We start from the raw sequence: 12,457 nt of genomic DNA on the forward strand, positions 1-12,457 counted from the left end.
AACATATATAAATAAATAATCAAGTGCACAATAATAGAAGAATAATGAATTAAAAATAGACAAATTCGGTACTTATCAACTATACAAATTTTTTGACACCGAACATCTTTTTATTGGCAATGATGAAAGTAAAAATAATAAGGTGGATCTTATAGCCAAATGGATGATGACTACAGATAGACAAAGCCAAATATATTTAATTATTTAAATATTATCACTACTATGTTTGACTTTTAATCTTATAATAATTATAATTTATTATAGTTTTAGTCAACATTGGATGTTGGTACTTGTGATGATGCGGGGGATGACCATAATTTTGGACCCTTTGAAAAATCATAAATCTCCACCAATAATGAAGGATGTTATGGAAAAGTAAGTTTTTCAATTTTAATGTATGCATGGTTAATTTTTAAGAGTTGAGAGTATAATATGTAGTTAATTAATTTTACCGTTTTATTGAGCATACGCATAATGTTCAGAAAATGAATACATTGACACATTTACAAAATTGCTAAGAGGTTCTTGTCCAAAACAACCTGAAAGTCATGAATGTAGTTTTATATACTAAGATACATTTATGATTTTGTAAATGCACCGAATCCGGCAGAAGTTATCAAGAAGAAAATATGTTATATTTTATACTTTTTTTGGTTAAGGAAAACTAGATATAGTATTTAATAATCTAATCTATATTAACTTTTCAATTATATAGAGTAATGACAAAAATGAATACAATATCAAGGACGATCTACTCCAACACTACAAAATGATTGGTTAACAAGATTAATGTCATTAATTTATGAAGTCTAATTTTTCATATGTATAAATTGCTAACTTAACTTATATGTTAAATGCTATTTGTATGTTCATATATATATATATATACAAATTACCTATATATATATAAAATGTTAAATTTTAATTAGAAATAATATGTGAATGTATATAATAATATGGTATATATTATCTTTTATTTAGATAATAATTTATCAAATTAAGTATTTTATATTAGGAAATTTCTTTGGTAGGTCCTTCAAAAAGAGCCCTACCGTAGGGCTCTTTTGTGTTTTCAACCTTTGAACAGTTTTCGGCACGATTTTTTTTTATGACCGTGTATATTGTAGTTATTTAGAACATCCTGCAAATTTTTAGAAAATTCTGAATAATTTACAGTGTCGAAAATTGAGTTCAAACATGCTATTTTCTACGCGCATAAAAAAATTAGTCACGCGTGCAATAATCTGTTTTCGGCACTGTAAATTATTCGGAATTTTCTGAAAATTTGTAGGATGCTCTAAATAACTACAATATACATGGTCATAAAAAAAATCGCGCCGAAAACTATTCACGGGTTAAGAACACAAAAGAGCCCTACGATATGACTCTTTTTGAAGGCCCTACCATAGAATTATCCTATATATTATTATATAAAATTTAGGATAATTCTATGTAGGGCCTTCAAAAAGAGTCCTACCGTAAGGTTCTTTTGTGTTCTCAACCCGTGAATAGTTTTCGGCACGATTTTATTTTTATGACCATGTATATTATACTTATTTAGAGCATCCTGCAAATTTTCAGAAAATTTCAAATAATTTACAGTGCCGAAAACAGATTATTGCACGCGTGACTAATTTTTTTATGCGCGTGGAAAATAGTATGTTTGAACTTAGTTTTCGGCACTGTAAATTATTCAGAATTTTCTGAAAATTTGCAAGATGCTCTAAATAACTACAATATACACGATCATAAAAAAAAATCGCGCTGAAAACTGTTCAAAAATTGAGAACACAAAAAAATCCTACGGTAAGGCTCTTTTTGAAGGCCCTACTAAAAAAAATTTCTAAAATTTAAATATATAATAATAATTAATAAAATTAGAGACGTTATATAATCATAATTGAAAAATATGTAAAATCACGCTAAAAAATAATTAAAAAAAATTCTGTGTGGTTATTTTAAATAAACCGCATAGAAAAGACCCCCTTTTTTTTAGTGGTTTTTTTTAAAATTTTTTTCTCTGTGGTCTATATACTGCGACTCTTACTACAAAACCGCAATGTATTTAAAAAAAAAAATCGGCCGAAAAACTTTGTTTTAAGTCGGGCCTAAAGGATTTTACACGGTAATATTTACTACAGAAACAACAATTACTAAGAATATTCAATCGTATATTGTATTGTACAATAGTTTCACGTGTAGCTCTGCTATATTGGTCCATCCAAGAGAATTATAATAAGAGCACGTGGCCACAGAATTTTTAATGTAGGGAATACTGAAATATTAATATAACTAATTAAGAGACTACTAACTAAATTGGCTCTCGTCCAAGCACGATAATAGTAATAATAATATATACTTTGATTAAATAATGATGATGTATGCATATTATATATATATACACACAAACACAACACTACACATATTATTATGTAAAGAAAAATGAAGAAGCGTTTAACATGCGTAAGGGGGACCCCGTAATGATGATCTGAAACTTGTTGTGTGAGTATGTGGACATAGCAGCAGAGATGATGAGTAGGCGTACGTATAGGGTATTCATGTGATGAGTCCCTATGTGGTTTTGGCTGGATGCTACCTTGGACATAATTACAGAGACAGAGAGCAATTAATTAATTAAAGATGCCTTCCTACCTACCAGAACTCCAGAGAAGTCAGATCATTTTCGATCGAGTGGCGTATATATAAATATATATACATATGTTTTTAGTCGTCGGAATCTTTGGCTGAATCCGAAATCATTTTCTGTATCATTTGGCTTGTCTCTTCCTCGGACATTTTGTCTTCTTTGCTTTGGGATTCTGTGTATGCCTCGAAGAATTCTTTGTTCTCTTTCTCTAGTTCATTCCATACTGCGCCATTTAATTTAACATATATAATAGAAATTCATCACTTCTTACATATCATCGTATGTTTTAATCTATACCAATACCAATACCAATACCAATATATATATAATACATTAATACTACAGACAAAAACTGAAGACATATCTAAAATTTCTGACTAAAAGGTTCTCTCTCTCTCCCGATTGGTCTTTTGCTTTATAAGATTATATATGATACAAATACAACTATCATCATACATGTGGCAGCGTATTCATCAGTTCTATCATCTATATATCTAGATCTAATATGAGATCTAACGGGTCTCTATTTCTTTTCTTCTTCTTTTTCGTATATAATTACTATGTATACTAGAGTAGAATAGTGTCGTGACCCTAATATTTTTTTGTCTTTATCATGGATGCCTTAACTATTTTTAAATGTGACATCACTTACTTTGTATTAATACATAAAGAACTAATATATATCAAAAAGCACTAATAATTAAAAAAAAATGATGTCGCTTTTGTGAAACTAGCTAGTTGGAGAGATATCAAATTTAGAGATGAGTGATCGATTTTTATTCATGACACATCATGATAGATCACTGTATTTATCACTATACTGATGATCATATACACACACACCAAGATTGCTTGATTGAATTCATTATAGTACAAGTACTACTCTAATTTCATTTAATCTTATCTTGGAGCTCCTATACTATTACTAAGCCAAAACTAACGATATATATATATAGCACAAATATTGGGCCATCTCTCTGTGACTTCATCTAGCAAAAGCTAGCTGCATAAAATTAACGATCTACAAAGAAATTAACAATAAAAATGTGCTTTAGTTGCTGACTTAACACAAAATTAGTGAAATTAGCTAGGCTCTTTCAAGATCTGCTAAGTCTATTATGTTTTAATTAGCCATATATATACTTGATGTGTTCATCTTCATCAAGTATACTGGACACTTGTGAATATGTAAGCTCAAGCTTACTTATTATTAGTTATTTCATTGTTGGTATATTTAAATGAGCTTAATTAAAAAATTGCATGTGAGATTTCTCTGAAAAGATGATTAAAAGTTGACCTATATCTCAGAAAAGATGATTAAAAATTGCATGATGTGACTTTTTTGCTGCGTTCATAGAGCAGGATGAGTTGCCTTGCCTATGTGCTTGTCAAATATTTTCTTACGTTCTTAATTGCATGCATGCACAACTCAAGATATGAGAACAAAGAGAGACAGGGTTTGAGGAGAGAAACTAACCAGTGGAAGTGATGACAGGCTTGATATTTGCATGTTTAGACAGGGCTTCCATGCATTCCTCTTTAGTCATACGGAAAATCAGGCATTTCTCTATTAGGTGTTGCACCTGTACATGCATATATATATACATAAACATTTATTTTATGTATGTATACCAAGTGATCAATATATCAACCCCAACAAGTAAAAAAAAAATAGCAAAGTAATCACGTATTTGATCACATAGATATGAATGAAAATATGTATAAATATCAATATGACGAAAGAGTATGCTAGTATTAACTTACCATGTGTATGTAGGAAGCTGAAGAGTCTCCCATGACCACTCTATATTATTAGTCTGTGATCTCAACTTACTAGTATTCTTTCTATTCTCTCTGTAACTTTAATAAAAGAATGAAGAAGGAAGAAGAGAGAAATCAAAATTTTCTTGCGCAATTTCAAAACGAATAAGATTGACATATAAAAGGGGGAGAGATGGTGGTATGGTGGGGCCAAGGTCCCACGTGGGAGATAGATGATAATTGGTTGAGAAGCGATTAGAGGAGATTTGTAAATTACCATTTCTGTCTTATAGGACTGGCTTTAGACATCTCCCTCCCACGTGATTAGTGGGGCCTTCCTCTACCGAAAATACCCAAACGGACAAACGTTTTGCAAGCAGATGGCGTGCTCCTATTCATAGCTTAGGTCTCTCCCACACCATGCCAATTACCGACTTGAACTAATAACAAAACATTACGTTAAGAATCAAAGTGTTCCTGCATAATTTTTCTCTGTTATTATGCTATGCAACCATACAAAATTTGCCCATACCTTGATGTGCCAAGCTTTCATATAGGTCATATAATATAATAATATATACAATAGACATCACCCTCCAAGATTTCATTTTGAAAATAGACCTTGTTCTGGCTACTTGCTCTGGCGTTGGTATATGTACGTACGAATATATCAAATAGTAAACTTATTACTATCAGCTTGTTGGGTCCAAAATGTTCGGCCCGGAAATACTTGCCTCATTTATCAAATATTCAAAGCGGAGCGTTTAGACAAAGGGATATTCCGAAGGCAGAAGCTGTAGGTCAGATGCTGTCCGCACCTCTGACCTTTGAGCGAGTCATTTTAAAAGTTGGTATTTTTGGAGGGAAATTCAGTTATTCTCCTTCCTCCTTTGCAGGACCTAACTGAACCAACTAACTGTTGGGTATACTATATCCTATAAATATGAGATTTTGAGAAGAAAAAAGGAATTGAATTTGTAACTGACTTAGGCATCAGAGTGTCTTTCTTGCAGACAATCCCGACGAGTCCGAGATAGGTTTCATCACCGGAAAAGAAGCAAGACGTCAAAACATTGTCGGATCTTTATTTCCATTTACAGAAAGACAAATTGTTGCCCCAACAATTGGCGCCGTTTGTGGGAATCGATAAACGTTTCGGCCTGAGCCACGTCGTCGAACCAAGAAATCAAGATCCACTGCAAACTCAGAAGTCATGCCACCCAAAGGCAACGGAGTTTCGGGCCCGGTTGTACAGAACGTCCCTCCGGCAGACATGAGCGACCAGATCGAGAGAATGTGTCGTCTACTGGAAGCAAGCCAGCAGCGGTCCGACGAGGCAATCAAGACATTAACCGAAGCCCAAGCCAGGCTCGAAGCAGAGATTGCTGAGCTCCGCAGGTCCACTGACACAACTCGCAACACCCAAGCCCATGAGAATCTTGATTCCGACAGAACTGACGTTCTAGTCGACCATGTCAATTCCCCACCTCACAACATGAACCCAGGTAACGGGCAGTCCCAAGCCATCCCCCCATCCTCTGGGACCGACGGGCGACAAGCCCCAACCTCTGGCGCGCATGGGCGAGCCGAAGCAGAACCCACTGGACCCGCTCAGCCAACAACCGACGTCCGGCCTCAACGCACCATACCTCATGTCGCACACGATTCTCCCTCAGAAGGTTGTGTTCCCTCGATCTGTTTCTTGGACAATTGGAAACAAGACATGATGAGGGAAATGATGCAGAAGTTCACAGACGGACGATCCGCCTACGCCACCGAACATTTGGATCTTGTCTCAAGAACCACTGAAAAATTGCCTTTTTCGGAATGGATTCTGAATGAGCCAAAACCTCGGGACTTCGCCATCCCTTCCCTACCTGCATTCAACGGAAAGGGAGACCCATTAAACCACCTATTTCAATTTCAACAGAAGATGGCGTTAGAAGCTAATAACGAAGCCATACAATGCAAAGTCTTTTCCACGACTTTCTCCGGGCCGGCTCTAGTATGGTTCCGACAATTAAAGGCCGGATCACTCAACAACTTTAGTGATCTCCGACGATCCTTCTTACAGCAATACAGCGCGAACTGAGAGGCTCCCAGAACAATGGCCGATTTCTATCGAATCGAACAAGGGGAGAATGAACATCCAAAGGCATACTTACAGCGTTTCATTGACCTCGTGCATTAAATCCACGACGTCGACCCACTCACCGCAGCAAATCTCTTCGTCAAGAGCTTGCAGGTGGGGTCACTCTTGCATGAGAATCTCACTATGACACCACCATATGATATGGCAGACGTGCAGACCCGAGCCGAGGGCGTCTTCAGAGTATTAGAATTTCGAGAGCGCGCGCAGAAGAAGACTGCACTTATCTCTGCTCCCCCAGCGAATAACCCTCCACCACCTGTCAGGGATGACAAGAGGAAGCGGAACCAAACGGATCATACGAAGGAAGGCAAAAGGCCCAGACAAGATCGTCAGCCATCGCGATACCCATCCTTCGAATACACCGTCCCGCAAGAAGTCATTTATGAAGAGAATAAAGATAGGCCTATCTGGCGAGAACCCTACAAAATTAACACTCCATCTGACAGAAGGGATAAAAGCAAATACTGTCTCTTCCACAAAGATCACGGTCATACGATCGCTGAATGCCACAATCTGAACAATTAGATCCAAGCCCTCATGAGGAGTGGGCGGCTTACCCAATACATCAAGGAGACAGACAGACCAGGCGCCTCGCGGCAGAACACAGCTTCTGCCCCCACTCCGCAGGCGTCAGACCCCGTACACACAGCCTTTGACAGCACCCTGGAGCCTCTTAAACAAGTCCCTATGATCCACGGAATCATAGAATCCACCGATAATCAAGACCATGCAATTAAAATCCATAAAAGGATGGAAGAACGAGTGAAGCGGTACAAATCATTAGGCCACGTGGTCAATCTCGTCACTTCAGAAGAAAGAAGCTACACAGCCTCTGTTATTACCTTCACTAACGAAGACCTGAAGGGCGTCCACCTACCTCATGACGATCCACTCGTCATTTCCTTACAAGTTGACCACTGCCAGCTGGGCAGAGTTCTGATCGATGGGGGCAGTGGGGTCGACATCCTCTTCTGGGAAGCCTACCAGAAAATGGGACTAGAGGAGAATCAGATCCGACCCTCCACCATGCCCGTTTTGGGTTTCAATAGCCAGAGAGTCTATCCAAAGGGCGTCGTTCGGTTAACTGTGGTAGCTGCAGAACGCACCTTGCCAGTAGACTTCCTTATTATAGACTCCGCCACGAGCTACAACGCCATCATGGGGAGGGGTTGGATCCACCGAATGTGGGGGGTAGTCTCCACTCTACATCAGGTGATGCGATGCCAATCTCTCAATGGCCGATACACCGTCGATATCAAAGGCTGCCAGAAGCAGGCCAAAAAGTGCTTCCTTACCTTAAAGGAAATAAGTAGCTCTGCCTCCGCCTCCCATGAAGACTCTCCTGACAAATAGCAATTACAGCAGTACCTACCCGCGTGCCTAAAAGGAATCAATCTAGGAGAAGACCAAGAAAAGCCCCAAGTTATGCTAGATACTTTAGAACAAGTGGTTCTGGATGACGCCGACCCTTCAAAAACAGTCCTGGTCAGTACCAAGCTCTCACAAGATGAGAGGCAAGCCCTCATACGATTTCTCCAAACCAAAATGAGAACTTTTGCCTGGACGCCACACGACATACCCGGAATAGACCCTTCTGTTATGAGCCACAGCTTGAATATCTCCACCTACTTCCCACCCGTCAAGCAGAAGCAGAGGAGATTCGCTCCAGAGGTCAATCGAGTCATACAAGAGGAAGTCCAATGGCTCCTGAGCACGGAGGCAATCGAAGAATGTTTATACCCCAGTTGGCTTGCCAACCCCGTCGTGGTCCCAAAGAAGAATGGGAAAAAGAGAGTATGTATAGACTACACAAATCTAAACAAAGCCTGTCCCAAAGATAGCTACCCTCTACCAAAGATCGATCAGATGATAGACACCACGGCAGGATATGAAAGAATGAGCTTCCTCGACGCCTACTCTGGCTACAATCAGATCCCCATGAAATCAGAGGATAGGATTCATACAGCATTCGTAACAGAAGATGGTTTATACTGCTACAAAGTTATGCCCTTCGGTCTAAAGAATGCAGGCGCGACATATCAGAGGTTGATGCACAAGCTATTTTCCTCATTGCTCGGGAGAAATATGGAGGTTTATATTGACGATATGGTCGTCAAGTCCAAACAAAGCTCTTCACATATAGACAACTTGACGGAATGTTTCGACGTCCTTGATGCTTATAAAATGAAGTTAAACCCCACAAAATGTGTCTTCGGGGTATCCTCCGGACAGTTCTTGGGATACATCGTCAGTCAGAGGGGCATCGAGGCGAACCCAACTCAGATTGCGTCCCTCTCAGAAATTAAGGAACCCCGAACCATCCGAGACATACAGGCTCTAGCCGGCAAGTTAGTAGCATTAAGTCGATTCATATCACGAATGTCAGACCGCTGCCAACCCTTCTTGCAGTGCATAAAGAAGTCCACCAACACCTCCTGGGGACCAGAACAGCAAAAAGCATTGGACGAATTGAAGACTTACTTGAGCTCTCCTCCTATATTGAGTTCACCTATTGCTAATGAAGATTTATTCTTATATTTGTCTGTCTCACAATTCGCTGTAAGTTCCGTTCTTTTTCGAGAAGAAGCCAATCGTCAGAGGCCAGTGTTCTACTGCAGCAAGATGTTGTTAGATGCTGAAACCCGATACAGCATGATGGAAAAATTGGCACTCGCACTCCTCACGGCCAAAAAGAAGTTACGACAATACTTTGAAAGCCACACAATCATCGTATATACGGACTATCCATTAAAGCAGGTGCTGAGCAAGCCCGACCTTTCTGGAAGGTTATCTAAATGGGCCATAGAGCTTGGGACATACGATATTCAGTTTTTACCGCGAAAAGCTAAAAAGGGGCAGGTACTCGCTGACTTCCTGGTTGAAATTCAGTCGTTCACTCCTGATACCCTGCCAGAATTACTAGAATCAGAAGATCAATGGTTGTGGACAATGCACACTGACGGAGCATCCAATTCCCAAGGGGCTGGTATTGGCGTCGTATTAGAAGCTCCCTCGGGCCTAAAAATCAAAGAAGCCATTCGTTTAGAGCAGCCCACGACGAATAATGAAGCAGAATATGAGGCACTGATCTATGGTTTGGAACTCGCACGTGAAATGGGAATCCAGCGTCTAAACGTCAGAGGCGACTCGCAGCTTATGATAGAGCAAGTGGCTGGGAATTTCGATACCAAAGCACCCCATCTGGCTAGCCTCCTACAGAAGGCAACCGTTTTACGGTCGCATTTTCGCCAGTTCGACCTCACACAAGTACCTCGGGAGCAAAATCAGAAGGCCGATGCCCTTGCCAAATTAGCTTCTGCAGGAGCGTGCACACGCCAATCCTCCATATCTTTAAGCCGATCAAGCAAAGATATGGAAGTCTGTTCCACCTCATCCGAACCTGAATGCTGGATAGATCCGATCATCAAGTATTTGACCACCTCCGAGCTCCCACCTAATCCGAAAGATGCAAAACTTCTGCGCCTTCGGGCACAACGCTATTCCATGATCCATGGCACGTTGTACCGAAAATCTTTCAATGGCCCGTATCTGCGATGTTTGCGCCCATCAGAAGCTAAAAAATTGTTAGAAGAAATACATGAGGGGGCATGCGGAAATCACACAGGGGGACGAAGCTTGGCACACAAAGCGCTTACAGCAGGATATTACTGGCCGTACATGATGACAGAGGCACGAGATTATGCTAAGAAATGTGACAAATGCCAACGATTTGCACCCACCATCCATCAACCTGCTCAAACCCTACACTCCATTGTTGCACCTTGGCCTTTTGCAAAATGGGGAATGGATGTAGTAGGTGAACTTCCTAAGGCCGTTGGTGGAAAACGATATGCTCTTGTAGCCACTGATTACTTCACAAAATGGGTTGTGGCAGAGGCGTACGTCACGGTCAGCAAAACAGACACTATGTCCTTCATCTGGAAACATATTATATGTCAATTTGGAATACCCTGGGAGATAGTCGTCGACAACGGCACTTCGTTCCAAAATGCAAAGGTACAAGAACTATGCGACACGTACAAGATCAAGCTAAGCTTCGCCTCTGTTACTTACCCACAGGGTAATGGTCAAGCAGAAGCTTCCAACAAAGTCATCTTTGCCAACATTAAGAAGAATTTGGAAGACAAAAAAGGAGCATGGGTAGAAGAACTACCGAAAGTATTATGGGCTTATAGAACAACAAAAAGATCCTCCACGGGGGAGTCTCCCTATGCCATGGTTTATGGAACAGAAGCTATCATCCCAACAGAAGTCGGTCTCCCTACACTTCGGACAGAGATTGCATCTGATCCAACAGCGAACACCATTCAATTACTGCACAACCTAGACCTTCTAGAAGAAACACGTACAATGGCCCAAATGAGACTGGAAAATTATCAGAAGGTAGCAGAACGCTACTACAACAAAAGGGTCCAATTACGCACATTTCAAGAGGGAGATTGGGTTCTGCGTAAGGCCACTGGCAACAAAAAGAAGCTAGAGCCTAACTGGGAAGGGCCTTTCCAAATCATCAAAGTATTAGGCAGAGGGTCTTACACTCTAAAGAATGTACGTAGTGGGAAAATCGTACCCCGTACTTGGAATTCAATGTCTTTAAAGCAATACTATTGCTAATAGCTGTACTGTGCAATTCAAAAGTAATACAACAACTTTCCATTTTTTCACATGCTTTTAAATTTCTCTTATGTATTCAATTCCTTGACGTTATTTTCAGCCACATTACACTAAGTCCGACACGTGGTAATTCACTTTTTTCTCAAGGGGGTTCCTCAATTATATCCTCACCTAACTTTGTAACGTTAATCACGTGTACTCAAAAACCACCTACCACAATGGCTATAAATAAACAGTCACCTAATGCATCAAATCGCCACCACATACACCGCATGACTTACATCTCAAAACACATGCCTACGCTTCAATAAACAAAGAGCGATGATAAAAAATAGCAAGGTTCGCACCCTGCACGTTGGAACCAGATTGAATCTCAACAGTTCATGGCAACAAGGCCACTACACACAGCATATGTACAAGATCCTACCGCTTCTGCGTGCACGCTTCACTGGATTTTGTACCGCATTCTAATCTGACTTGACTAAGCTCACAGGGAACTACGGCCAGCCATTTTGCAGTCTAATCTGCCCTGACTATGCTGATTTGGCCGACCAACGGAGGTGCACTGCAAACCCTACCCTCTTACTCGCATAAGAGGAGCGCCTTCAGTCGTCTAATCTGCCCTGACTATCACAGCAGAACCACCTGCTGTCATGATTTGGATTCCTCTCCAATGTACACAAACTGGTTTGGCAATCCAAGGCCGGGAGGAACTTGTCTCGCAGTCGCACCCATATCCTGCACAATGAGTGCCTCTGACAGGATGCACGGAAGCCTAAGCTCCCCCCACCACACCACACGGTATGAGTGCACTGGAAAGATGACCGCCCCACAATCTTGACCTTTTTGCATCTGCTTCGGTGCCCTACGCTACGACCTCCGCACTCGGTCCAGGTCATGTCAACCCCTTTGATCTAATGGGAACGTTTCCATCCCTAGGGGCATGACCAGACCCGAACAAGACCACTACAACTACTACACATACGTAAGGAGGTGCACCGCCTAGCAATATTGCTCACATCGCGGAAGTAAGACACAATTATCACATCAACCTAAATTAGCAGATGCTAAGTGCGGGGACACAAACACACATTTACTCAATTCCTCTCTCAATATTTGTACAATAACTTCAATTGACAAATGCAAAGCGTGGAATCAAAAGTCGATATTTATAAGTTATTTATAAAAAATAGCAATAAATCAGAAGTTGTTATTTATAAGTTATATTACATTAATGGCAATATCTACCCCTGACTTCATAA

At 40.2% G+C, this 12,457-nt stretch overlaps 2 protein-coding genes across 2 annotated transcripts; one reads left to right on the plus strand and one right to left on the minus strand.

The window, feature by feature from the left end:
• Nucleotides 1-2,131: 2,131 nt before the first annotated feature.
• LOC133798487 (uncharacterized) lies at nucleotides 2,132-4,560 on the minus strand. The gene is made up of 3 exons (XM_062236771.1): nucleotides 4,412-4,560; nucleotides 4,125-4,230; nucleotides 2,132-2,870 (listed from the first exon to the last, which is right to left on the minus strand). The coding sequence occupies exons 1-3, from the start codon at nucleotides 4,442-4,444 to the stop codon at nucleotides 2,725-2,727; spliced, it is 285 nt and encodes a 94-aa protein (XP_062092755.1). The 5' UTR covers nucleotides 4,445-4,560; the 3' UTR covers nucleotides 2,132-2,724.
• Nucleotides 4,561-7,985: 3,425 nt separating this feature from the next.
• LOC133796090 (uncharacterized) lies at nucleotides 7,986-11,222 on the plus strand. Its single transcript, XM_062233573.1, has 2 exons — nucleotides 7,986-11,024; nucleotides 11,199-11,222. The coding sequence occupies exons 1-2, from the start codon at nucleotides 7,986-7,988 to the stop codon at nucleotides 11,220-11,222; spliced, it is 3,063 nt and encodes a 1,020-aa protein (XP_062089557.1).
• The last annotated feature ends 1,235 nt before the right edge of the window (nucleotides 11,223-12,457 follow it).

The sequence above is a fragment of the Humulus lupulus genome, chromosome 8 (assembly GCF_963169125.1).
Source record: "Humulus lupulus chromosome 8, drHumLupu1.1, whole genome shotgun sequence".
NCBI classification, from domain to species: Eukaryota; Viridiplantae; Streptophyta; class Magnoliopsida; order Rosales; family Cannabaceae; genus Humulus; species Humulus lupulus.

What these genes read in the sequence shown, in the direction of transcription:
- LOC133798487 (XM_062236771.1), bottom strand. Translation starts at nt 4,444, where the DNA reads ATGGGAGACTCTTCAGCTTCCTACATACACATG. An exon ending in CAGCTTCCTACATACACATG is followed by an intron (nt 4,231 to 4,411) that starts GTAAGTTAATAC and finishes ATGCATGTACAG; the next exon opens with GTGCAACACCTAATAGAGAA. An exon ending in GCCTGTCATCACTTCCACTG is followed by an intron (nt 2,871 to 4,124) that starts GTTAGTTTCTCT and finishes TAAATGGCGCAG; the next exon opens with TATGGAATGAACTAGAGAAA.
- LOC133796090 (XM_062233573.1), top strand. Translation starts at nt 7,986, where the DNA reads ATGCTAGATACTTTAGAACAAGTGGTTCTGGATGACGCCGACCCTTCA. An exon ending in CATTTCAAGAGGGAGATTGG is followed by an intron (nt 11,025 to 11,198) that starts GTTCTGCGTAAG and finishes TATTGCTAATAG; the next exon opens with CTGTACTGTGCAATTCAAAA.